Consider the following 24,163-nt stretch of genomic DNA (forward strand, 5'->3'; position numbering starts at 1 on the left):
TTGCTCAAATGTATAATTGTTTATTAGCTTTAGTCCAAATGTTCTAATCAAATTTGCTAACAGGCTACGTTGCTATTTGGAATCAGGCTAGCAGTTTTGTGCTAAGCTAAAGTTTCAAAGTGATTTTTGTTTAAGTATCAAATTGTTTATTAGCTTGAGTCTAACTATTCCTCTTTCCAAATATGTGCACATATTTGATATCAAATAGATGTGGACATATTTCATAACATTCAGCCAAGTCATATTGAAACACCCTGGACAGAGAGAAGCTAACAGTTGTATGCTAAGCTAATGTTTGCGCCAAATGTTCCCTCAGGGTTTAATTGTTCATTAGCTTGAGTTCAGATACTCTCCCCACAAATATGTGGACATATTTCACAATGTTCAGACACGATTTGGTTATTTAGTTAACCCGTTTTTACACATGCTAATGATTTTATGCTAATATTCCAAACAAATTTTTGCCCTGACTTGGAAAAGGTGCTTTCATACCATGGCTATGGCTGTCTGGCCATAACTTTTATTCACCTACAGTTCTAATATCAGTGTGTGCTTATACTAGAGACGACACAGATGGCACAGGTTCCTAAGAAACCACTTGTTGAACTGTATTTTTTTTCCTACTTTGACCTTACATTCTGTATATTCTTTAAGAACATTTACCATCAGTTACACTTGAAAGAACCATTTACGCAAACTAATGGAACATTGATACAACTGAGGAGAGCTAGAAGTAGTTATTTACAATCCAAATGCCAACCACGAGAAAATAAATGCTACTTTTGCACATCAAATTTCTATAACATTAAAAAAGCATGACCCTGACGAAATTAAAAGCTTATGGTCTTATAGATACATCCAAGTGAACATTTAGTTTGACCCTGCTCTGTGTTGGTAGTACCAAACCTGAGTCAAACATCTGAAATCTTTTTCACGCTATGATTGATTCTGAGTTTGTTTAAAAAACAGTAAAAGGTTTCAGTGTCTGCTGGACTCAGGTCAGCTTAGCCTCTAAATCCATAACGAATAATGACACCTTCACAGCTACGGATCAAACATAAAAACTTTGGCTGCGGAAATTAAGACAAAGCAAAAATCATAGACCCTGATAGCAGAACATTTTCTGTGTTTAACCAAAAGAAGAAATGCTTTATGGTTAAATTTTCATAACATGACAGACATTCCTCAGTCAGGAGGCAGCATTCATCTCTCATCGTTTAAAAGTTACATTGCAGTTTTTCACCCTCCCAACAAATCAATCTTGACAAAAAAAAACAACAAAACAACAACAACAAAAACAATAAATTCATAAAATTGCCATGGAAACAGATTCAAAACTTGGGGATGCATCATTATGGCAAATGCTCCAGGATTCCCCCAGTGTATTATAAGCCTGGCGGGCCACCAGGCTTTACTTGTGCCCCCACCAGGGTAGGCATTGCTTATTTATTTAAGTCCTTTTAAAATGTTTGCATTTTTTAAGACATTATAGTTGGTGTTAAGGTGTTAATCTTCCAATCTTTCAATAAAACAGAAGTATCAAGTTTTCTGGGGGAAACCTTGTGCTCCCTTATTATATTTAGCTATAAGATTTACTTATCTCACTCAGTCAAAAAGACGTATCAGAGAGGCTTCAGCTCATGACTTTTTACATCATGGCTTTATTTATTTGAGAAAACCAAAATGTAGAAGCAGTGAGTGAAACTTGGAGGAGAACCTGACACCTCTTCACTGTTAAAGCAGTAGAGTTATTCATGGTTTTTACTGATTAAGGAAAAACACTGTAACATATTAAATGCTGTCATCCATCTGAGGTAAAACAAATTAAAGGTAAAATAACACTGAAACAACAGTGATGTGGTATTTTCTTAAAGGTTCTCTGAGCCCAGAGCCATCCTGCTTTTTGTAACTTTGCATAGCGGTCAATGAATAGCCATACAAGAAGTGACAAAGCACTGGCTGGATTCAAATATCTTACAAAGTGGGTTCTAGCTAAGGCTGTGGTTTTTGTAGATGAAGAAGAAAATGTTTCACTTGTAGCATCAAAACTTGACTGCAGTTTCAGTATAGATGATTTTTTTTTTACTGAAATGCAGTCGAGTTCCGATGAAGGCTTCCATGTATAAAAGAAACTGTACTATTTGGTTGTTTTACACCTGATTTGGCTGCAGTTAGACCTGAAATCTGATTGGCTGGAGGGGCATGATGGAGGATAAGCCAATGGGTCGAATGCTCAGAAGCTCAAAATGATTTCGCAGTCTCTTGGTTAACGCGTTGCGTCTGCAGTCGGGTCCTCAAATCTACAACATTCATGCAAGAAATTCACAAGCACGGTTTGTGAAACTGACAGGAAAATGGCTGACCGTGTTCTGAAAATGGCACGTAGTCGGTTTGCAGTGCGGACACAGTGTGCTGTTTTCCACATCCACATCAGAGTGTAACAGAAAGGAGCACCACCCCGCCATGAGCCAGATATCATCAATGGAGCGGATAAGGCATTGTAGCTTTTTTTTTTTTTTAATCACATACGCAAGGTGCTGCAGTTTCACATACACTCCTTAGATTTACACATTTCAGTCAGAATGTAAAACATTAAGGTTCTCTAAACATTTTTGGCTAAATTCTTGACTGCCACCACAACTATACAAAAATCTTTCTGGTTTACTCAATAGCACCATAAGAATATTGTTCCCAAATTATAAAGGGGTGAAGGAATATTCAACATTGTAGGTCTGTGTGTGTGTTTGTGTGTGTGTGTGTGTGTGTGTGTGTGTGTGTGTGTTTGAGCACTGAGGTACATCCCATGTTGTTACCCTACTTTTCACGATGTGGCTGTGTTCATATCTCCCTGCTGCAGAGGAAAACCCTGTGTTCATGCAATTGTGATTGTGTGTGTGTGTGCGTGTGTGTGTGTGTACACTAAGCACATCTCCTTGCTTTGGAGACTTGCATAGCTTCTGCAAGACAGGAAGAGCAGTTGTCCACTTAGAAGGAGCCTTTGGCACAGCCTTGGCCGAGAACTGAAGGCAGTACTCAAGTTGCACCATTTAATTCCAGGAGACAATCTGCCCTTATTGCACCGTAAGTACACGTGTGTTTCATGTTTGCACCATATGAAAAGGGATTAGCAGCCAATTGACTCTGTAGCTTGAGAGCATTTGCACCATATGAACAGCAACAAAACTGCTTCTGTTGCACATCTGGAAAGACTGAATCTCTTTGCCGGATTGTAGCAAATGATTTGTCTGTTTTGTTAATCGGGCTAGCACCAGGGTAAAAGTAATAAAAGTTGCATTATCCAAGCTTAAATCAATAGTTTGGCGTGTTTTTTTTCCGCTTTGCCATGAATATCTGCATATTTCTAAAAATGCTAATTTCATAGTAACTGGAATTAATCTAAATCTTGGGATGGAGACAGTTAAATAAGGTTCATCCTCCTGTCTCATTTGTGATATTGGTCAGAAATATTTGGTGTAAATCACTATAGACTGTATATGAATATTTTGTACAGTCAGTGAAGGCAACCTTTCCATCATACCCAAGAAAAATAAATACAAATAAACCAGAAGATTGTCATTCCTGCATTGTGTTCTAATGTTCACATACAGGAGCAGTTTAAATAATTTTTCTACTTTAGCTTGAGATCAAATATTTGCCTCACAACATATGTGGACATATTTGAAAACATGGCTGATTATTTAGCTTCGTCAGATACAGGCTAATGCTAATTTTTGAACCCAATTTTTGGTGACAATTTCCAATTATTCTTCAGCATGAGTTCAAATATTCTCCTCACAAAACAACGTGGATGTATTTGATGTCATTCAGTCAGGCTATGACTAATTGGCTTACTCTGAGACAGGCTAACTGTGTTTTGCTAAGCTAATTTTTCATTAATTTCAGTCCTAGTTCTCTCTTCATCAAATATCCTGACACATTTCCTAATATTTAGCCGGGCTATGTGGATATTTAATTATTTCAGGGGTTTATGCTAAGATAGTGTGTCCAACTACTTTTTGCTCAAACTGTTTTTTAGCTTTTGTCAAAATATCTGACATGTCGGTGTATTGTATGTGAAGCATTAGCTGAATAGAAGTCCCAATTGCCACTTTTGTTGTGTTGAAGTCTTAACTTGAGTCTAGTAATGAAATCTAACTGTAATGTTATGTTGTTCCACATTCAGAAACCGGTTTGCTAACAGATAGCCTCAGTGACTAAGCACTTATCACTGTTTCTATTTCTAAAATCTGCATCAGCATAAATGATTTAATGAAGTAACAGCTAATAATTTGGTTTTTTTCAGATCTACATACAGGGGAACAATTTTTACATATGAACAGTTATAGGACAATTTAGAATAAAGCTAAAAAAATATGGCTAAATACCAACTTTTTAACTCAAAATGTTATATTTCTTTTAATTTATATTGGGAATGCAAATGTAAAAAATAAGCACATATTTGTGTTTCACCTGCTCTCCTGCTTATATGCAAGTGCAAGGTGAAAAAATGTTTTTTTTTTACCCTGAACCCCATGGTGCGAGAGTGACCACCCTCCCCCCCCCGCCCGACGGCGTGTCATTTCGCCACCATTCCTGCAGACAGGGCCGTGATTGATGCATCGGCACCATTTGCTGTCGCCTGCCAATGTAACAGCTTGTATACCAGGGATAAACAAACCAAAAATAAATAAATAATGAGCCACACATCACAGCTCAGCCGTGGGTGGCTTTTGGAGGAGTCGATGCTGGACATGATGCACGAGGAGACAAGTCATCCAGGGGGGGTCGTGACGACTCAGGTCCACAACTGTTTCATATCAGCTTCTGTTAGCGTAGGAACGGCCGGCGTGAATAAGACACAAAACGCTGCGATCAGAAATAATTAGTCGTGCATTTGCCCTCTGTTGTAAATTCCAGATCTGGGATTTTTGCTGTGGTCCAACACTGACATGAACCGATTTACTAAGTGTTAGCAGTTTTTGACAGGCTGAGTAAAGTATTAAAGCCTCCCACAACCTTTGTAAGGAAAAGTGGAAAACAGTTAGGTAACACATGCACAGCATATTATGCTGCCTCATATCTGTTTCTCTGTTTTTATGCTTCTTTCTTGACTAAGCAAACGGCAGGGACTTCTGTGACTAGCATTAAATATAGTGGATCTGATGTGTTTATAATTACTTTCTTTACATAATATACAAGCAGTATTGTTTAGTCCAAAATATTTAGGTTTATCTGGTGTATTCTGAAAATATATCTTAAATTAGCACAACAAAGCTAATGAAGACAGTGATGAAGGCAAAAGAACTAATTTTTAACGCTTCTGAGAGGAATAAAGCAGGTCTTAGTTAATCCTTTTGGAATTAAAATTGTATTACTTTTGTTGTTTTATATCAATCTGTTGAATTATTAATGAATATTTTGATCGTAGTTTCTCATTTTTGCAGAAATCTCTGACTAGATAGTTCTACAGCTACAAAGGCTGTGAATAGCTATGGGTTTAAGAGTGGACATGTAATCCCATTTATACAGAACAAAAAACTAAAACAACAAAACAAAACTGGTTATTTAGTATGTTTTTCTCTAAATTGTATTGTTATGTTGCCTTTGTTTGAATGTATTCAGGCAAACCATGACTGGTAATTCTGAACCAAACTAAGCTTATATTATATTTTTATTGTTCTGGTTATTGATGATCTGATAGACGCTGAATAGCTAAAACGTAAGATGAGACATTTGTTTCCAAGTTTGTGACGTTAATACTGTTGTCTGCCTCTTTTGCCCTTCCCTAGTAACCTTCATCGCTCCCAAACTGTCCTTAAGCTCTTTGTCCAGCCACAAAGTATCATTACATTAAAAATATCTGCTCTGTACAAAGAAAATATTTACACAACCCTTTGACTAGACTAACCACATATTGACGATCCCATTTATTTTTTTTAAGTGACAATTTTTTCGCTCTTTTGTGTCACTCAATGTGTGATAATTGCGCTGCTGTAGAAATGTGCTTGTTTCTCTTTTAAATTTTTTTTTGTCCATCTACATGGCAGAGAACGGAAGGGAGGTTCATAAAAACGAGACCAAGTGAAGAGAGAAAGAAGTGAGAAAGAAGAAGATGGACTGAAGCAGCTTGCTGAGTCACGGCCACGGGACTTACAAGAAGTGTGTGCGGGTGTGTGTGTGTGTGCTTAAAAGTGAGATTGCTTCAGTGTGCATGTGCTTATATCAAGTGAGACCTTTTGCTCATGACTTTTTTTCCTTTGTCTTCTCTAAGTTTGAACATCCACATGTAGATTTTCTAGTGCTGTATGTGCTCAAGTGTACCTCTGTATGTGTGTGTGTGTCAGAGTGAAGACTCGTACTGCAGCAGTTCGTACAGTAGCGGCCCGTCGCGGTAGCGGATGCCCACGGCGGCCGGCGTTATGTACTGCAGGATGTTTATAGTCCTCCGCAGGCGCCTGTCTACGTAGTGAGCGTCCCAGGCCGGGTAGCGCTTCCTGGGCATGTCGATTTTTATCAGCGGGCCTTCGGGCTTGGAGGTCGGGGGGGCGGACCTCACCTGGAAGACGGGAAGGCACGACTCGGCCACGTCCTCCTCCGTCTGCGACTTGGCCATGTGTGCCGGGGTGGGCGGGGCAGTGGGTGGGGCCGACGGGGGAAGCGGCAGACCCCAGAGCAGCTGGGCGCAGCAGGAGGAGGCTGGGCTTGGCTGGAGGTGGGCGGTGGCCGGGTGCAGGAAGCCGTAGTACAGGAACATGACGAGGACGCCCCCGGCGAACGTCAGGTAGACGCTGCAGAGGGCCGGGACGGCGTACGAGTCGGTCAGCGCCGGATCTCGATAGGCGTACCTGCAGGAGAGAAGAGACGCGGGTTCAAACGGCATGTAAATACTAAGCTTACACTCAAAGCCGGCCCAAGGCATGAGCAAGCTGAGCCGCTGCTTATGGCCTTCAAACCATCAGGGCTCGAATCTTAACAAACACCAAATGTCTAATATTTTAAGATTTCTATTTTAAGAATGCTAATGCTGTTAAATTTGATTTGACAGATTTAGTGAGAGATAGATGCTCAAATTGTGTAAGTGGCAGCTGTAGTAGTACTTCCGGTGGCAGCTGCTGCTGCGCTAAATCTGTCGCTAAATCTGTCAAATCAAATTTAACAGCATTCTCATTGTCAATATGCAACCATGGTTGCCGGAAGCTGCCACAGCTTAGTAGTGTCAGCTTCTGGCTTTTGTGGCAGATTGAATATTGAATATGAATATTGAATATGAATAAGTTCACACAAAAAACATCAATAAAAAGAACCCAAAAACATATGTATATACATACATCCGCCACAACTTTTGTGACACCTGACTCTAGATACCACCGCTTCAATGGGAGCTGCCACCGAAGAGTTTAAATAGGCTAAAATTAAAAATTTTAAGGAATTGGCAAGTTTACTTAAAAAAAGTGCACAGAATAATTTTTATTATCTGAAAGTTGTTATCATAGTTGCAATCTGATCCTATGAGTTTAATATTTGACATCTTAGTAAATAATAATTAAGTATTCCTGATTGCTTTTGAAAATCAGCCAATTAAAGGGGGCTCTCTTGCCACAAAGCTCTTAGAGCTGAAAGCCTAAATTGGATTCATCCAAGCATTTTTGAACAGTTAACTGTAAACTTCAATCGAAGTTATAGAAAGTCGAACAGGATATAATATTGAGTACAAATTGTAACCAAAACTCTTCATGATTTCATAAGCAGTGGAGATTTCATCCTTAGCTCACCACAGGCCCGTCAGGATGGTATTCTCGGCCAACACCACGGTGTAGTACGCAATCATCCGGTACCGCGTCCGTCCCTCTTTCACGTTGAACCAACAGAAGATGTAGACAATGCCAACCACCATGTTGAAGAGCACCTCTTCCCACTTCGACATGCAGAAGTCGGTGCCGCCGTGCACCACCCAGAAGGCCATGGCGCACCAGTGCAACACCACGAAGATGCCGAAGTAGATGTGGAAGAGGGAGGCGAAGAGGGCGAGCGAGAGGACGCGGGAGGAGATGGTGAAGAGGCGCCAGCAGAGGTGGAGTAGCGCGCCGCGGTAGCTCATGCTGCGCTGGTCGTCCCGGGAGTCGCGCAGCAGCTTGTGGTAGGAGGCCAGAACCCAGGCGAGGGAGAGGAGGGAGGCGAGGGAGGAGACGCCTGAGGAGAGAGAGGAGGGTTATGGAACAGAGACAAGCACATCCTCGGAGTTTCAGGAGGCGTTAATACCGTTGGACATATTATTTAAGAGATGTGACACGACGAGATTAAGTTATTTTGATTGTTCCAGACGACGTGTTCATCCGCCCCCCTGTGTGACAGTCACGTATTTGCATTAAAGTGAAAAGCGTTCCCCCCACCCCCAAAGAGTGATAGGGATGAATAATCCCAGTGGGTGGCCGCCTGGATGATACACATCCTGGATGATTAAGGAAGAGGAGGGAAGATGGCACTTTCTTCACCAGAATACCTGAACAAACACTCCCGCACCATCTGCAGCCACACATTACTGCGCGCATTGTGTGCAAATGGCTAATTACTGCCTGTGCAGCTGTTGGCTAACAAGCGCTTTGTTGTGAACAAAACACGCAGTTAACGCCACGGATTGTTTGCTCCACCTACACTGCAGAGTCTCGGCTCGGTTCTCCTGGATCATGATGCAGAGCTGCAGCACCAGCTGCGGCGCAGACTCCAGGAACGTCTCCAGCAAGCGCAGCATGTTGACATCGGCGTACTCGAACATCATGGCCCAGTACCATCGCCGCTGGTGCTCCTTCTGCCGCCGCGACATCACCCCCAGGTAGAGGGTTCGGATGTACCTGCGGACGACATCGGAAACCAGTCAGGTCTACTGGGAGGAGAGGGCAGGGGCCGGTCGCATGAGTCAGAACCAGGATTGTACCATCTGTGGACGATCAGGGTGAGCAGCTTCACTATTTTCTGGTGAGCAGCTTCACTATTTTCTGACATCTTTCTAGACAAAACAATTGACTAATCGGGAATCTAATCAGCAGATGACTCAAGATTGAATGAGCTACTACAAATAGTGGAGTGACAGGAGAAAAAAATGGCTTCTGTATGAATTAAAATATGCTGGTCGATACATGCTGACTTGATTTCTGGTCGGTATTAGTCACAAGTGCAACCAAAATAGGGCTGGGCGATTTATCGATTTGATCAATTAATCGAATTTTTGGTTTTTGAAGATGTGACTTTTGGAAATCGGGATTCAACACCCCCCCACCCCCAATTCCCTTCTTGAGTTTCCATAGTTCAGAGTGAAGTCAGCGCGCCCAGGCCGCCATCTTGTTTGACAAGCAACTTCTATTTATTTGGACTTTCAGGTCAACTCCATAAATATTCTAAGATTTTTTTTTATTCCAGAAATAAAGTCATATAATTACAAGAAATCAGGTAAAGTAATATGAGAATAAAGTCTCAATTTTAGAAGAATGAAGCAGTAATTTTATGAGAATCTTTTAACACAGCAGCAGCAGGACTCCGAAATGACTGAGCAAAAATATATGTACATCTTAATGAAAGAATCACGTGGTGCAGATCTTGATAACTCTATTGAAGTTTAATTCTCAATAAACGTTTTTCTATTAATTTTAAAATGTTCTTCTTGTAAAACTGTGTTTTTATTTTGCTAATTTTATGCTTGCATTCCTAGTGCTGTGTCATAGAAGGGATGTTTGAAATAAAGGCCACTTTTGGAAATTATTTCCTGTCATTTGTAGTTTCTTTTTCAGAAAAGAAGTTGAGAAAAAATCGATCAAAATCGAAAATTGGATCTAGTATAAAAAAAAGGGTCAGGTTTTATTTTTAAGCCATATCGCCCAGGCATAGTACTGTAGCGCATTTCAGTATTATGCATGTTATTGTAAGTACGGCTATTACCCCTCTGCGGCTGGAAATGCACAGTAGAAGCTTTATATTACATAAATAATGCAGCATCCACACTCCCAACAACACACACAAACTTACAATAGCTCTGAAGAAATTTAGAGCAACAATGATTGTTTTTGCTCTAATGTGACCCATGGATACAATTCTGCTCAGAAGTTTCCATACATTAATTATTAGTGTTTTATGGGAGAAAGCGTGAACTTCCAACTGCGACTGTGTCCAAGTGCTTTATGTCCTTGACTAAATAACAAGGATATGAGGGAAAACAGGAAGTCTTCTCTGTAATTCTCAGGTGAATACTGACTGGCAGGCGAATTCGATTAGCTCTGACATGAGAGGATGTGCTTCTAAATTATCTGAGTACATCCTCCACCCTACCCCCACCACTCTCCCTTCTCCCTTCCTCCTCTTGATCTCTGTTTCTTTACCCTCCCCCCCATTTTCACTCCCCTCTCCATCTCTAAAGCAATCTGTCTCAATCAGGCCATTCCACTTCCTTCCTTCCTTCCTTCCTTCATTTCATCCTTCCTTCCTTCCATTCTGTGGTTTGTATGACAGTTTAACCCTACAACTCAAAGCAGAGAAGAAGCTGGACGTAAACACACACAGAAACTCGACCTTTTTCCTGCTACTGGGCACCGTTAGAGGGATTTATGTGCTGATACTACTTTGCAACAGAGAGAGAGACATGTCTGTGTGTCTTCCACGTTGTTCCCCTGACAGTGTTGTTAGCACCTCAATTAACACCTAAGCATGTCCTACTGTGTGTGCGTGTGTCAGATGGGGAGGGGAGGGAGACAAATAGTGAGCATGCGAGAGAGAAGAGTTGCCAGAAGCGCAGATGCTTTTTCTCTTTGTACTCTCCATGCACGCTGACACTCGTGGGGAAGAGCCGTGACACCGTTTTTCCACTCGTCACACACGCTGACACACATGAACGCACGCGTACGCACGGAAACACGGAGTTCTGACCTCTTTGGTGCGCATAGCTACTGGACACTGCCTGAAATTGTTCCCATGTTTTGACAATATACGACTACAGACCTTGATGTATTTTCATGGCAATCAGATGAATTATGTAGCAAAAGCTGAGTCAGACCGGATGGAAAGCACATGTGAACATCTGTTTCCTAAAAATTATCAATTGGATTTAGATCTGAACTTTGACTGGGCCTTTCTAACACATAAATATGCTTAGATTGAACCACTATAGGGCCATTTTCAAGTGGTTGTTTTAGTATCTAGATGTTTTTTTCCCCAAGTTAACAGAAACAAAACATTGTTATACTGGAAATGGATTCAGCACCATGGAGAGCACCAGTTTTAAAGCTTCATTTGTAGTAAACTAAACCATTTAATTTAACTTTATCATGACTCCAATCAGATTTTGTGACTCCAAATGTCGCTGTCTGTCAATTTCCTTTCTTGTAGCAATGAGAGGTGAGGAGAGGCTCAGATGTGTTCTCACCTCCACACCTGTCCCAGCTGGAGGATGTGTATGGTGGCCTGCCACAGCCAGATGGTGGCCAGCTGCAGGCGGTCCTTTCCGGGATACAAGCAGCCCTGAACCACCGTCCCCCTCTTCGTAAGCCCCTCCACCTCTCCGAGCCCCCCGCCGGTGTAGTCCTGCACGAACCAGCGGAAACTCAGAATCTGGACCAGCACGGACGGCACCAGCACGAAGAAGAGCGTCAGGCCGAACCAGAGGTAGTTCTGCCTGTGGTAGTAGTCCGCCGCCAGGCACAGGTCCGTGCCAACGTCCCAGAAGAAGACGAGCAGGGCGAGGATGATCCAGAGGCAGTCCAGCCACAGCTGCTCCCGGGGAGGGCAGTGGGTCTCCCGGATGCCGACCCCTCCGACCGGCTGGCCCCCTCCGAGCAGGGAGCCCAGGCAGGCTGAGCGGCAGCCCCAGTAGCAGGCGGAGGAGCGGCAGCACTGGCAGATGTGGATCGCGGCGGAGTCCAGCGGCTCCTCGGCGTCAACGTCGTACAGCTGGGCGAAGCCGCTGCCGCCGCCGCCGCAGCCGACACCGGCTTTGCCGCCGTCCGACTTCGCGGCCATGTTCCCCTTCCCGCTCCTGCCCTCCTGTGAAACGCACGACAACCGCACCGTGGTGACTGCTCGCGGGGCGCGGACACCACGTCACTTCCCAGGTACCTCCTGTCCTCTTCCCTCTCGCGCCGCGGCGACTGCTGTGTCTCTTTCTCGCCCGGGGCGCGAGGAGCCATCAGAGCCGGCGGCCGCGCGAGGGCGGCTCCCCTTCTTCTTGCTTCCCCGCGCGGGACACCGCCCCCGGGCGTTCGCGTGCGGCAGCGGCGGAATCTGGTTCTCTTTTACTCCAGCAGCCCCGCATCATCTCCTCCTGCGCGCGCGGTCATCCAGGGCGATGGGAGGTTATGACGTAATGCATCTCCCGCTGTTCTTAAGACGCGCGCGCGTGAATGAAGGCGACGTGTGTGCGTGACAGCCCACCGGACACCCGACTTTTGTTTCGTCCAGTAACCCGGAACCGAGTCCTGCTTCTCACGCCGCCTCCGTTCAGCCTGCAGGTTCCCGGTATCGGCTGCCTCCACTGTCCGCTCCTCTGCTTTCCGCAGCTCCAGCCCCTCTGCAGCTCCGGTTTCCCCCCTACTGTTCACTTTCCCTCACTCACACACTCTCACTCCGCCCCCTGCAGGATGGAACAACTTTAACCCCATGCGCACATCTGTACATGGCGACTTTTTGCACTGAATGGGAACAGAATGTAATCAACAGCAAGACGCATGGAGAACATTCCGCTCCAGGTTTGTTCCCATACTCCAGGTTATAATCGCTGTACTCCTCGGTAATCCACACCCTAATCATCCATGACATACTTTGATGTTTCCTGCTGAGCAGCCAGGAATCAGAGCCTTTTGGATTTAGAGGGGAACTGAGTGTACTGAGAAGAAGGGTGGCAGGATTGAGAATGAGGACATGGTTACGGGATGAAAAGAAAGCAGAATTGTAGGTTTTGCATGGACAGATTCAGGGTAAAAAAAAGGAAGATAAAGAGCATAAATCAAGGTTTTCCTTAAGGGAAAATAAAGGGCAGGTGAGGGGAATTAAGTAATAATAATAAAGGAAAACCAAAATGCCTCTTGGAGAGATTTACTCATGTTTCTTTAAAATCAGGAGCTCGTTTTCATGCAATCCCTTGCACTTTTTCGCCGTCCGCTGGAGATTAGCCCTTGTTGTCATGACAACCACAGCTGGAAGGCTGAAGGACATGGGAGAAGGAGTACAGCTGTTTGCTCGTGTAGCTTGGGATTTTCTGCCCCTGACATTTAGACGAAAGCATAACTGGGATGTTTCATTTGATTTTATGCAAGTTTATAAATTTTCCTGCCTGATTTTCAAACCATTTTTCTGCATAACCTATAAAAAAAAAAAACGTGTGTAAAGAAAAGGCAGGCTTGTTGCAGCTGCAATCCCACCCTCCACTACACAATATTTCTGCAAATGAATTAGTAAAAACGCCAGAGGGCTTGAGATCCAGCGCTGTGATTATTTAGTTCTGCAGCAGTGAAATCAGTTAACCTCACATTGCAAGATAGAGCCTCCGATTAAGAACCGTTTTCCATCTTTAGGACTTGTCACATAAGCAGAGTAATGTCTACTGAAGTTTACTGACAAGTGAAAAAGCCAGAAACTGCACATGTGACAGCTGAGCAGCTACAGATGCACTAATGATGCACAGCTTTGCTGGAAAAGCAGGACGGATAATAGGAGTGAACTGGCTTGTTATGGATGTAGCTAAGGCTCACTCTGTTGAAGCTAATGCAAGCGCAGTAGGGCTGACGGCAGGGGAGAACGCTGGCAGCTTCCAGCCTGGAAAAAATGACTCTGAAAGCAGTGGAAAAAAAATACTCAGATCCAGTTAACAATAAAAATATAATGCAATCAAACCACTGAATAACACCAGGTACAGATGAGATGCAGATCCAGACTGTTCTTTGTTTATTTTAGCTGTAAAGTCGCTGGAAAGATGTGAAGTTTCTTGTAGTTGTGCTAAAATAATAAACAAGTCAGCGAAGGGGATAATTAGGAAGAATTAAAACTGCCAAAGAGGCTGTTTCTAAAGGTAGCTTATATGGTTTTATTGTGATATTGTAACCCAGTTTTTCACAAAAACCATTGCAAATACCCTCAGAAAACATTTTAAAAAAATATTTATTATGTAAAACACTTCAGCTGATAATAACTCTAATTGTCCAGATATTTAAAGTATATCTTGTCACCCCAAATGCTCACGTACCAACAGATATTTGGCGGCCATATTTTAATCCAAGATGGTGAACAGATCATGTATACTTTAAGGTGACTTGGCTGTTTCACCCACATTTATCCAGATGCATATGTTTGTCAGCATTTTTGAAAGTGTGGCTGATTTAAATGATTGAATGCTAAATCTTAAAATATTACTTGCACATTAAAGTTCAAGTATTCACACATGATGAGAAGAGCTGTTGCGAGTTTCTGAACATTTAGAATATCACTTAATACCTAAAAACTGATCTTTTTTCCTCAGTGAACAGAATGGATGTATTGTTGGGATGATTTATTACATTTTTTGGGAGGTTTTGTTAAGATAATTCAGAAGAGATTTTTCCAGTGTGCATGAATTGTTAAGGTCTCAAAGATTATCCAAGAGGCAGCAAGATGAGAGAGCCTTACTTATTGATGGATGGCTTCTAAAAAAAAAAAAAAAGCATTACATGGATTTTAAATTAATCCTGTTGAGAAGCAGAAAGAACAAACTACATTGTAAGAAAGTGAATTGTGTTCGCTGGCAGAGGCGCAAAGAGAAAGACCCCTCTGCTGGAGCGGCTGTGTCTCTATAATGCATCAGTTCAGACATTGTTCTTTGCTGCTGCTGCTGCATCATTTAGGGGGAACGCTGTGTTCAGTTTCTGACGAATGAAGCGGGGCAGGCGGAACGTAGGGATGCAGAAGAAGAAGAAAGAGAGCGAGGTCTGGTTTAAGTGATCACTGTGATTCAATTACGACAGATAATTAAAATCCATTATGAAGGTTCAGAATGTGTACTGCGAACCTAAAAATGTTAGAGGGTCAACTCTGCAATGAAATAGTTCAGATGAAAGCATGTTCATGTGTTAGAATGGTCCAGTCAAAGTAAAGTAATTTGAAAGATTAGAAAACTTAATAAGCAATGATAAATAACATTCAATGTTTATCCGTGAGTGCTGATGCCAGCCAACCTCAGCTTAATGCCATCCTGGGTCAAGAGCCATGAAATAAAATTTCTGGGAACAATTTACTTGGATCTGGTTAAACTGGACACATTTCAGTGTATTTAGTTTTATATCATGTTCTTAAAGTTGTTTTAAACTTCAAAACTCATGAATCCTTTTCAAACAATTTCCTTTTTACAGATTTAAAACATACTTTGAAACCGTCTTTAAGTATTTAAACTTGTTGCAAAGAACAGACAATAACGCTGAAAAAGTCCTGACTGGTTTATCACACAACCCACATGCACAGCTCTGCTGTCGGCTTGACTCAGAAAGGTTAACACCAAAGTGTTCTTCAGATGTCAGATATCATTAATAATCAGCGTCGGCTAGTAATGAGTAATAATGCTAAAGCATCACCCTGGAGCCGTAGGCCTCCTGAGGAGTCGTGTTTATTGAAAAAGATGGCACACATTGTGGAGCGTGAAGCAAAAAAAAAAAATAAATAAATAAAAAATTGTTGGTCTTTTCTTTCTGGTTGGAAGGAGAAATGGAAAAAAACTCAAACGTCGTTGTCGTGTCGTTGTCAGCGATTAGCCGGCAGCTCTGAGAGACGGTGGTAGGAGTTCGGGGGAGTGATGAAATGTATCAGACTCCACAATCTGCTGTGGTGTAAATATTTTCTCTCTGCCTGGGATTTGGTTGGATCTGCGCTGCTCCTGCAGTCAAGAATTTTTTTTATTTTTTTACATACACAGACGTCCCTGGAAACAATATGTGGAAATATTAAAATCAAATTCAGCTTTTGTTGCAAAATGTATGAACTTTAGAGATTTTATTCTTATCTTCCCCATCCTCCTCAATGTGTAATAATCCTCATTCAAACCTGGTTTTGACTTTTTAGTTCTGGCGAGTTTTATTTATTTATTTTTTTGTAGTTTATACTTTGTAGTTGTGAAAAACTCGAATCACATGAAGTGGATTTCATGAAAAGAAACCTTACAGTTAATCCCAAAACCTAGCATACTTAAGATTACAGTAGTTTTTTTCTGACTGGAAGCGATAATAAAAAAGTTTTTAAGTGACTCAACCAAAGGCCTGACTTTATTCTTCACTCTAAATACACAGAGTGATTTTTTTCCCCCCAAAATTTCAGTGCTTTAATTTAATTTTCACTACCTTAAACTCTAACCGTAATCTTTTCCATGTTACAAAAAGACTCTCTTAAGTCTTTCTGTTAATGTGTGTGTGTTACTTTTTCCTCCTGTGTCTCAAAGGTCCCTTAGTGAACCTTGTTACCTCAGACAGAAGTGACTTTCACTTTAAGCCCTGCCTCTAAACAAAATGAAACCGACAGTTTTTTTTGTGTGATTTTAGCAGAAAAAGGACAGACATGGCTTTTGTGGCAAAACCAGACAGAATTGATACGTTTTCTACAATTCACGATTGGGAAGTAAGTCTAAAATATCGAGTTACTTTCTACACTCTAACACCGTGTTAACCTTGACAGAAATGTAGAGGAAAAGGAAATAGCGAGTGTTTGGTGGGGTAAAAGAGGAAGTTTGTTTGTTAGCTTTAGGATTTTATAGCTACGTTGCAAAGACAAATTTATCCAATGTTGGCTTTTGCCTGTTGTTAAAAGCGAATTTTAGCGTTTAAAAAAAAGCAAATATACAAGATTGGGAAAGTACTGTGAGCTGCAGCCTTTCAAAGTGAAAGAAAGGCAAAATTGAAAGTGAAACTAAGAAACTTCAGAAGAAAGCAGTTCTCTTCAGATGGTTTGGAGGAGTCTGATTACATTTAAGTAGCTACGGAGCTCAGCTGAAAAGCTGAAAATGAGCAAAAATAATATAAAGAAATTCTCCATGAGACTTAGTTGTAACCTTTTATGACCTTATTAGTCTGAACAAGCCTTAAAGCGTAATTTGTGTTTCAGTCTGCAGACTATGAGCCGACCCTTCCTGTGTCGGAGAAGTCCAACCCGCTAACGCGCCACATAGACAGAGCTCCAGCCTCCAGCATCATGAAGATGCTACAGGCCTGCGACGCCCAGATGTTTCAGGAAAAGTCCCAAACACAATATCAGGTAACGGAGCTCAACTGGTTGGTGGAAAAATAATGAAAGTAATGAAACTGAATTTTCTCTCCAGAGACTTTTGAGCGAGGAAATGGTGAAAACCTTAATGGAGGTGGCCGAGAGGGTGCGGCTCATTCTTAAGGTATCATCCGGTTTGGGGGATGTAAGCTCGCTAACTGGCTAACGAGGCTAAGATTCAGGACTTTTAGTGTGTTTTTTATGTTTAACAGGATCCTCAGGACAGCCTCGTGGTTCTGAGTGGTTGTGGGACTTCTGGCCGACTTGCATTCTTCATGGCGGTAAAAGATTTCATCATTTGAAAAACTCTATATTTGAGCTATATTTGATATTTTTAAAGTCGTGTTTGTGTCGTTAGTCAGGGTTTAACAGAGAGCTGCAGCGGCTGAACTACGCCCCCGTCTGTTCGTACGTCATTGCAGGAGGAGACAGGTGAGATTCAGTTTTCCTCATTTTCAGAGGTCTTACACAGAGGGGTGTCCAAAGTGTGGCCCGAGGGCCATTTGCGGCCCTTGGAACGATTTTGGGCGGCCCATGATCACAGTTCAAGAATCGTTTAAGTTTGATTTGCACATCCACATATAAAATATTGTTGTTTTTAAATGGCCTTTCACAAAAAAGATAAACAGTTATTATCTAAAAATGGAAGACAGTATTCAAACAGGTTTTTACTTTTCATTGAATTGAATTAAATTGAATTTCTTAGTAATAAGGACCAAAAACAACCAGTGGCTTTCACTAAAATGCAGACTTGGGCATGCCCAGTTCATAAACATGGCAAAATAAAGCAAGAATGAGCAAAATCCAGTTTTTATTTGTTTGTTTTTGCTAAAAAGACACTAAAAAATCTAGAAAAAGTTGATGAACCTGAAAATTTTAGGATATGGTTTGCCGTCTTTTTTTCTCTCCTAAATCTGGCAAACTTGCAAAACCCGTCTTTGTTTCAAATCTGCAATGATTCACTCTTTGCTAGCTACATAAATCTGGCGGCTTTGCTTATTTTGTTAAATATTTTCTTGTTTATTTTGCAAGTAAAAGTCCTGAGTTCGACTCACGTCCTCGGTTCAATTACTCTCGGATTACTGTAAAATAAAGCCCAGAAAAATTTGTAATAATAATAATGGAATTATTATTACTAATTTTTTCACACTCTACTCTCCATTTTCCTTAGAGCTCTGTTTTCCTCTCAAGAGGCTCCAGAGGATGACCCCACATTGGGCGCGCTGTGTCTGAAAAAGGTCAGCACCATCACATGTTTAAGTGTGTGCCAGGCGTGCGAACGCATCACTTCCTCTGGTTCTCTGCAGGTTTCTGAAGGAAAGAAAAGAGTCTTGTTCGTCGGCGTCTCCTGTGGATTATCTGTGAGTCGGATTTGCATGTCAGCAGGTTCATGAATCGGAATAAATTGTTTGTAATTGTTGATTATTTCCCTGCAGGCTCCGTTTGTGGCCGGTCAGCTGGATTTCTGCCTCCGGCATCCTGATGTTTACACACCTGTACTGGTTGGATTTAATCCTGCACATCAGGCCAGGTGAGGATCCCTATCAATCTGAATGTATACATACATCCACTGATTTACATTTAACGTGAAATGAATGTTTCTCTGTGTAGGAAAGAGCCCATACCTGGCTGCACGCTAACGTTTCACAGTGTGGTGACCAGGATGGAAGAGCTCGCCAAAACGCAAAAGGCTTTCCTCATCAACCCGGCACTCGGGGTACGCTTCATCCCATTCTTCCACTAGCTGCTCAGGATGCATTTGTGTCAAGGCTCTAAACTGTCCCAGCAGTGACTCAGATTTCTGTGTGTGAACGCTTGTGTCCACTCAGCCGGAAGCCATCAGCGGCTCCTCCAGGATGAAGGGAGGCAGCGCCACCAAGATCCTCCTGGAGGTCGTCTTCTCTGCCAGCTTCTCAAGAACGCCCGTCACATTCAAGTACGCACAATGGGGACGCGGAGGAGCGGTCCAAAGGATTTTATGTGCAGCTGCTCGAGTGGGAGCTGCTATTTTAGTTTCAAATTAGTACCACAAACACTTTGATTTTTTCTGCAAAAAAATCACAAAAAGAATTACGAAATCCTGGAGGGACTGAAAAGATATTCAGTAACGTTTAATTTTAAGAACTCATTGATATTTTATCAGTTTTGTAAACAGGTTTCATCAGTAAATTCTGGCACAACCGGCCCTTTAAGAGCATTCAGGATCTTGATTTGGCCCAAAACGAAAATGAGTTTTCATTGCTTCAGCCACAGCAATAAAAACAATCCTTCATGTTTCTCTTTTAAAGCACTGAAGGAGTCAAATAAACAACCATTTAATGGCTGTAGTTTTCCTGTCACCAGCCAGTCGCCCTGATGTGACTTCATGGCGCCTTGAGTCGTCTCTCTTCTCTGCACCCAGAGGAGCAGCCCGCCACTCTCTAAGTGCTTCTTTGTGTTTGAAGGCAACAGCTTACGGTCGTCTCCATTAAGCCGTCCACCTGAGAAACGAGGACAAGTTTTACACATTAGTAAAGCTCAGCTCTCTTTTAAGTCTCTGCCAACACACTTTATGCAACAGAAGCAAATAAAATAGCAGGAAGTGATTTAGTTTTTCTAGGCTGTGGTTTCAAAGAAGCACTTTGTGTTTGGTGAGGTGCTGCTGACCTCTAGAGGTTAGTTTGTGAAATTAAAATGAAATAAAAGTCCAAGATGTGTAGGTATAGTGAATGTAAAATGCTTACTGGTATTTTGTCGCTCTGTTTTTTCCACACAGTGGGATTCTGCAGCATATGAGATCTTATGAAAAAGCTCTAGACTTTACATACTCGCATTCAGAGGAGATAGCTGCTCTGATGGAGGCCGCTGGACGCAGGCATGAACATTAAATCAATCAAACTCGTCGTAATAGTCACAACAAAAATGTCTGCTCTTGCTCACTTTGTGTGTTTCAGTTTGCAGTGTGGGAGGCAGGTGTGTTACCTGGGCTGGGGCTCCCTGGGTTTACTGGGCCTTATAGACGCCAGTGAATGTAAGCCCACATTTGGAGCAGGTGAGACTACTCGGAAAAATATGTTAAAAAATATTTGACATTTTGTAAACGTGTCCATTTGTGCGTCTGTTAGACCATGAAGACATTCGGGGTTTTGTCAGCGGAGGCTACAAAGAACTCGGCAACAATGAGGGCGATTTGACTTTGATGGTATGTGGAGGCTGCTGGGCCATTGTCTTCAGCTTGAGCAAAACAGAGGCCAATAAAACGAATTAATTAGCAATTAACACATCAAACAGTTTTGGTTTTAACAATGCACCGCCTTCATAATAGAGAGATTTGACGTAACTTTGAAGCGGAAACAACTGACTGAACGGCATTTAAGCTACATTTTCTCACACTATAACTTCAAACTTTGATATCATTTGTTGGGATGTAATAAGAGTTGCAAGCATTTAGAGCTTAATCTGAAATTATTGGGTGTTTTCAATAATTCTCTATTGAATATTTAGTTGAACTTTGACTGGTCCGCACCAGAGCATTGAGATTCTTAGAGAAAAACAAGTCTATTTTGGCTCTGGTTGTGCGTTTAAGGTCACTGTTCTACTAAAAGTGAATTGTGTTTCATTACGGGGACGGTGTAAAAAAAAAAAAAGTCAAATCATCCTGAGCGTCTCTTTCCTCAGGGTCCTGAGTTCAGCATCTCTCATGATGACTTTCTGGATGGCGTCCTGCCCCGTCTCACGGACGCCGACACCGTTCTGCTTCTCTACTCCCACTCTGGTGAGACGAGCGCGCCCTCGCGTCCGGGTCGTCTCCGAACCGAGTCAGCGTGTGTCCTGACAGCCTGTCCTCACAGATGATGTCGACGAGGTGGCAAAGCTGGCGCGCAGAGTGAGAGAAAAGACATCGAACATTCATGCTGCTTATCACCAGACTGATGGCGACGCCGCTGCAAAACAAGTAACTGTTTCTTTGAAATCTACGGTAACGTGCAAAAATGTTTTGTTTTTATGGGAATCTATATAAAGTCTATCACCTATATTCCTATTTTTATCGTAGGATGACATAAATAAACTGTGTTCATCCACCGTTATCTTCACATGGCCTCAAGAAGCATCCAAACGTTTGCAACACTTGGTTCGTCTCCTTATCTTCAGCCTCCTTTACAGGGAACGTTTGCTAGTAAAATCAGGAAACGCCCACAGATTAATTTGTGATTGAGAAACCGGATGAGTTGTTTTCTCTTCTCGGCAGCGGGAGTTTTCCACTAAGCTGCTTTTGAACGCGGTGAGCACCGGCGCTCACATCTTCAAGGGAAAAGTGTTTAAGAACTACATGATCGACCTGCAAGTCACCAACAGCAAGCTCTACCGCAGAGCCGCACGTTTACTGCAGGTCAGGATCGCCATGGCTGATTCTTTCATATTTTATCTTAATTTATTGTCTGAATCTGTTCTGACAATAAAATAAAATCGACTAAAACTGTTTGATTTTTAGAAGCTGTCCGGTCATTCGGAGTCAGAGTGCGAGGAAGCCCTGCTGAAGGCCATTTATCAAGTGGACAAGCTCAGTGAAGACATAGCGACCTGCAGCCTGGAAACACACACACACACCGCCGCGAAGGCCAAGAAGGTATGGCAACGTGAAGCGTGGAAGCAGTCAGATGTAGAAATGAATCAATGTCTGTCCGTGTCTGTTGTTCAGGTCGTCCCATTGGCTTTAGTCTGCCTGCTGACTGGCTGCTCTATGAAGGAGGTGGAGTCTCGTTTGGAGCAGCAGCCAATCGTCAGAGAGGCAATGGAGACGTGTTTGAAGTCATCATAAGGTCACAGTGATCATATGACCATGAACTCTGCTGCTAAATGAAACTCAAAGGCACAAAAATCACTAAAACTGAGTCACTAACAACACATTTCTGCATTTAAGCACTAAATAAATCACAAACTGATATTTGAACACTATACATACAGCCAAACATGGTGGAGGAAGCATTATGCTTTGGGGTTAAAGGATTTTGTCAAGGAGGTTGAAGTTCTGAACCTAACATCTTTCAGGTGTCTGGTAGAAATCTGAAGGATGAGTCAAAGATCAGCAAAATAATGTCCTTATGAGTGAAAAATGTATATTTCCCCACCAAATGTTAAAAAAAAAAAAACATCTTGCACAAAGTACTTTTTTAAAACATGACATCTCAAATCTCAAAGTTAACACTTTGGTGACGTTTCACTGCTGATCTTTCATAACTGCATGTCGAGGCTCTGTTGCGTGATGTAAGTCAATCCCAATCCTGTGACCCTCTGTGACTGGACACAGACACAATCACAGGTACTGGATTAGTGTGACGTGTGTGTGTGTGTGTGTGTGTATGCGTGTGCGCGCACGTGTGTATCTTGAAATGTTTGAGCAGCTTTGGAAGCACAGAGTCAACTCAGGTGTTGATCAGAAAGCTCTGTCTCATGATATGTTAGCAGTGAAACATATTTGTCACTCAGGATTATGAGGAAATCACAACTGCTGAACTTGTGATTTTATGCTTAGTATGTGAAATCCTTAAAATCCACACCTTAGCATACCAAAAATACTGGGATTTTCCAAATTTTCCCTTTTTTCCATCAAATCTGATTAGCTTAAATGTACAAAAATGCTAAATGCTAATGCTAATAGGGTATAGAAACAATAACGTGACCAAATGCGATCAAGCATTAATGTCATACATGCAATCTATGACAATTAAAAGACTGAATTTTAGTAGAATATTTTTCCACTTTCTAAAAAGAAGTAAGAGTATTCTCTAAAATATTAGCACAAGCACTAAAATACAAGAGCTGATGATGATAATGTTGACATTTGTGATGCAATTATTGTACAGGTATGTTGGCAGTCAGCCCCAGTAGGCTGTGGCAAATTTAAATAAATTTAATAAAATATGATTATCACATTTAACGAATGATTTTACTGGGGCTATTTTTTCCTAATAAATTCAATAATCTCTTGAAAACTGCCTTGTGTGTTTATCCTGGTCGTCTCTGACATTCAAATTTGTTTGATCTTCAACGTAAAATGCAAAAACAGAACAAATCTGTTCATTGCAGTGTGAATATCCCAGTTCAACAGAAATACAAGATGCTGCTTAGCATCAATGAAATCTGAAGATACGAATGTGAAAATGACCATTTCTTTATTCATTTTTATTGAGGTCGTTACGATTACAGTCATACTGTTTATCGGTGAGCTCTAAGTACACCATGTTTAGTTTTATTAGTGATTACCCAGATTAATGGACACCCACTAGAACCAGTAGCAGCGTAGGCACACACCCCCTCTCACCTAATCAGACCAGAAATAAGAGGCTTTCGTCAAACAAAGCAGCAAATTGTCGAGAAAGCAGAAAAGATCGTTCCCAAAATACAAATTTCTTTTAGGTAATCAACTTACATCACAGAGTTTTTTTGCAGATTTAAACAGCTGACTTGCCAGCAGGGTACAGATTTAGGTAGTTAAGTAGTAGCTTGGAGATGATCTGTCTAAAAGCAAGCTGGCTGTTCAAACCCCTGAGAATACAGCATGTACTTCATGAAGCAAAAAAAAAAAAGAAATGAACCAACAGGAAGTGGTTCTCCAGTTAACGATTAATTGATTGCTAAATTAGTTGTCGAGCTTCACTAAAAGAAAAAAGACAAAACATCTGAGGTACTTCAAATATGATTGGCTATGATTTGATTTATATTCAACCTCTGGTCAACAAAACCTAAGTCAAATATCAATAAATATTTCAACATGTTTCTCAATACTTGTGATTAACTTTGAAACAAATATAAGAAGTTATATGGTTCCGGTTAAAGATCTTCAAGTTTCAGGTTTCTACAATTAGTGTGCTGCAAAAAAAAAAAAAAAAGAAAAGAAAAAAATCTTAATACTTCTTAAGCTTTTTCACATTTT

The 24,163-nt window shown here is 41.7% G+C and overlaps 2 protein-coding genes and 1 long non-coding RNA gene across 4 annotated transcripts; 1 reads left to right on the plus strand and 2 right to left on the minus strand.

Moving 5' to 3' along the window:
* Positions 1 to 2,086: 2,086 nt before the first annotated feature.
* Positions 2,087 to 12,023, minus strand: xkr6a (XK, Kell blood group complex subunit-related family, member 6a). The gene is made up of 4 exons (XM_007557063.2): positions 11,408 to 12,023; positions 8,653 to 8,849; positions 7,773 to 8,190; positions 2,087 to 6,845 (listed from the first exon to the last, which is right to left on the minus strand). The coding sequence occupies exons 1-4, from the start codon at positions 11,998 to 12,000 to the stop codon at positions 6,341 to 6,343; spliced, it is 1,713 nt and encodes a 570-aa protein (XP_007557125.1). The 5' UTR covers positions 12,001 to 12,023; the 3' UTR covers positions 2,087 to 6,340.
* On the plus strand, positions 12,013 to 23,812 carry gckr (glucokinase (hexokinase 4) regulator). Of its 2 annotated transcripts, XM_016673851.1 has the most exons (20): positions 12,663 to 12,725; positions 16,533 to 16,608; positions 17,092 to 17,241; positions 17,306 to 17,374; positions 17,463 to 17,531; positions 17,609 to 17,682; positions 18,422 to 18,488; positions 18,558 to 18,611; positions 18,687 to 18,781; positions 18,862 to 18,967; positions 19,080 to 19,186; positions 20,006 to 20,104; positions 20,184 to 20,281; positions 20,355 to 20,431; positions 20,908 to 21,004; positions 21,081 to 21,184; positions 21,284 to 21,361; positions 21,479 to 21,619; positions 21,722 to 21,856; positions 21,929 to 23,812. In XM_016673851.1, the coding sequence occupies exons 1-20, from the start codon at positions 12,673 to 12,675 to the stop codon at positions 22,046 to 22,048; spliced, it is 1,869 nt and encodes a 622-aa protein (XP_016529337.1). In that variant the 5' UTR covers positions 12,663 to 12,672; the 3' UTR covers positions 22,049 to 23,812. The 2 variants fall into 2 exon arrangements, with proteins under 2 accessions (XP_007557127.1, XP_016529337.1); XM_007557065.2 differs by lacking the exon at positions 16,533 to 16,608 and having other exon boundaries at positions 12,013 to 12,725.
* Positions 19,304 to 20,066, minus strand: LOC107836782 (uncharacterized). Its single transcript, XR_001662738.1, has 2 exons — positions 19,974 to 20,066; positions 19,304 to 19,730 (listed from the first exon to the last, which is right to left on the minus strand). It is a non-coding gene; the product is annotated as an uncharacterized LOC107836782 (long non-coding RNA).
* Positions 23,813 to 24,163: the final 351 nt, after the last annotated feature.

Source organism: Poecilia formosa, unplaced genomic scaffold, assembly GCF_000485575.1.
Source record: "Poecilia formosa unplaced genomic scaffold, Poecilia_formosa-5.1.2 Scaffold83, whole genome shotgun sequence".
In the NCBI taxonomy this organism is placed as follows: domain Eukaryota; kingdom Metazoa; phylum Chordata; class Actinopteri; order Cyprinodontiformes; family Poeciliidae; genus Poecilia; species Poecilia formosa.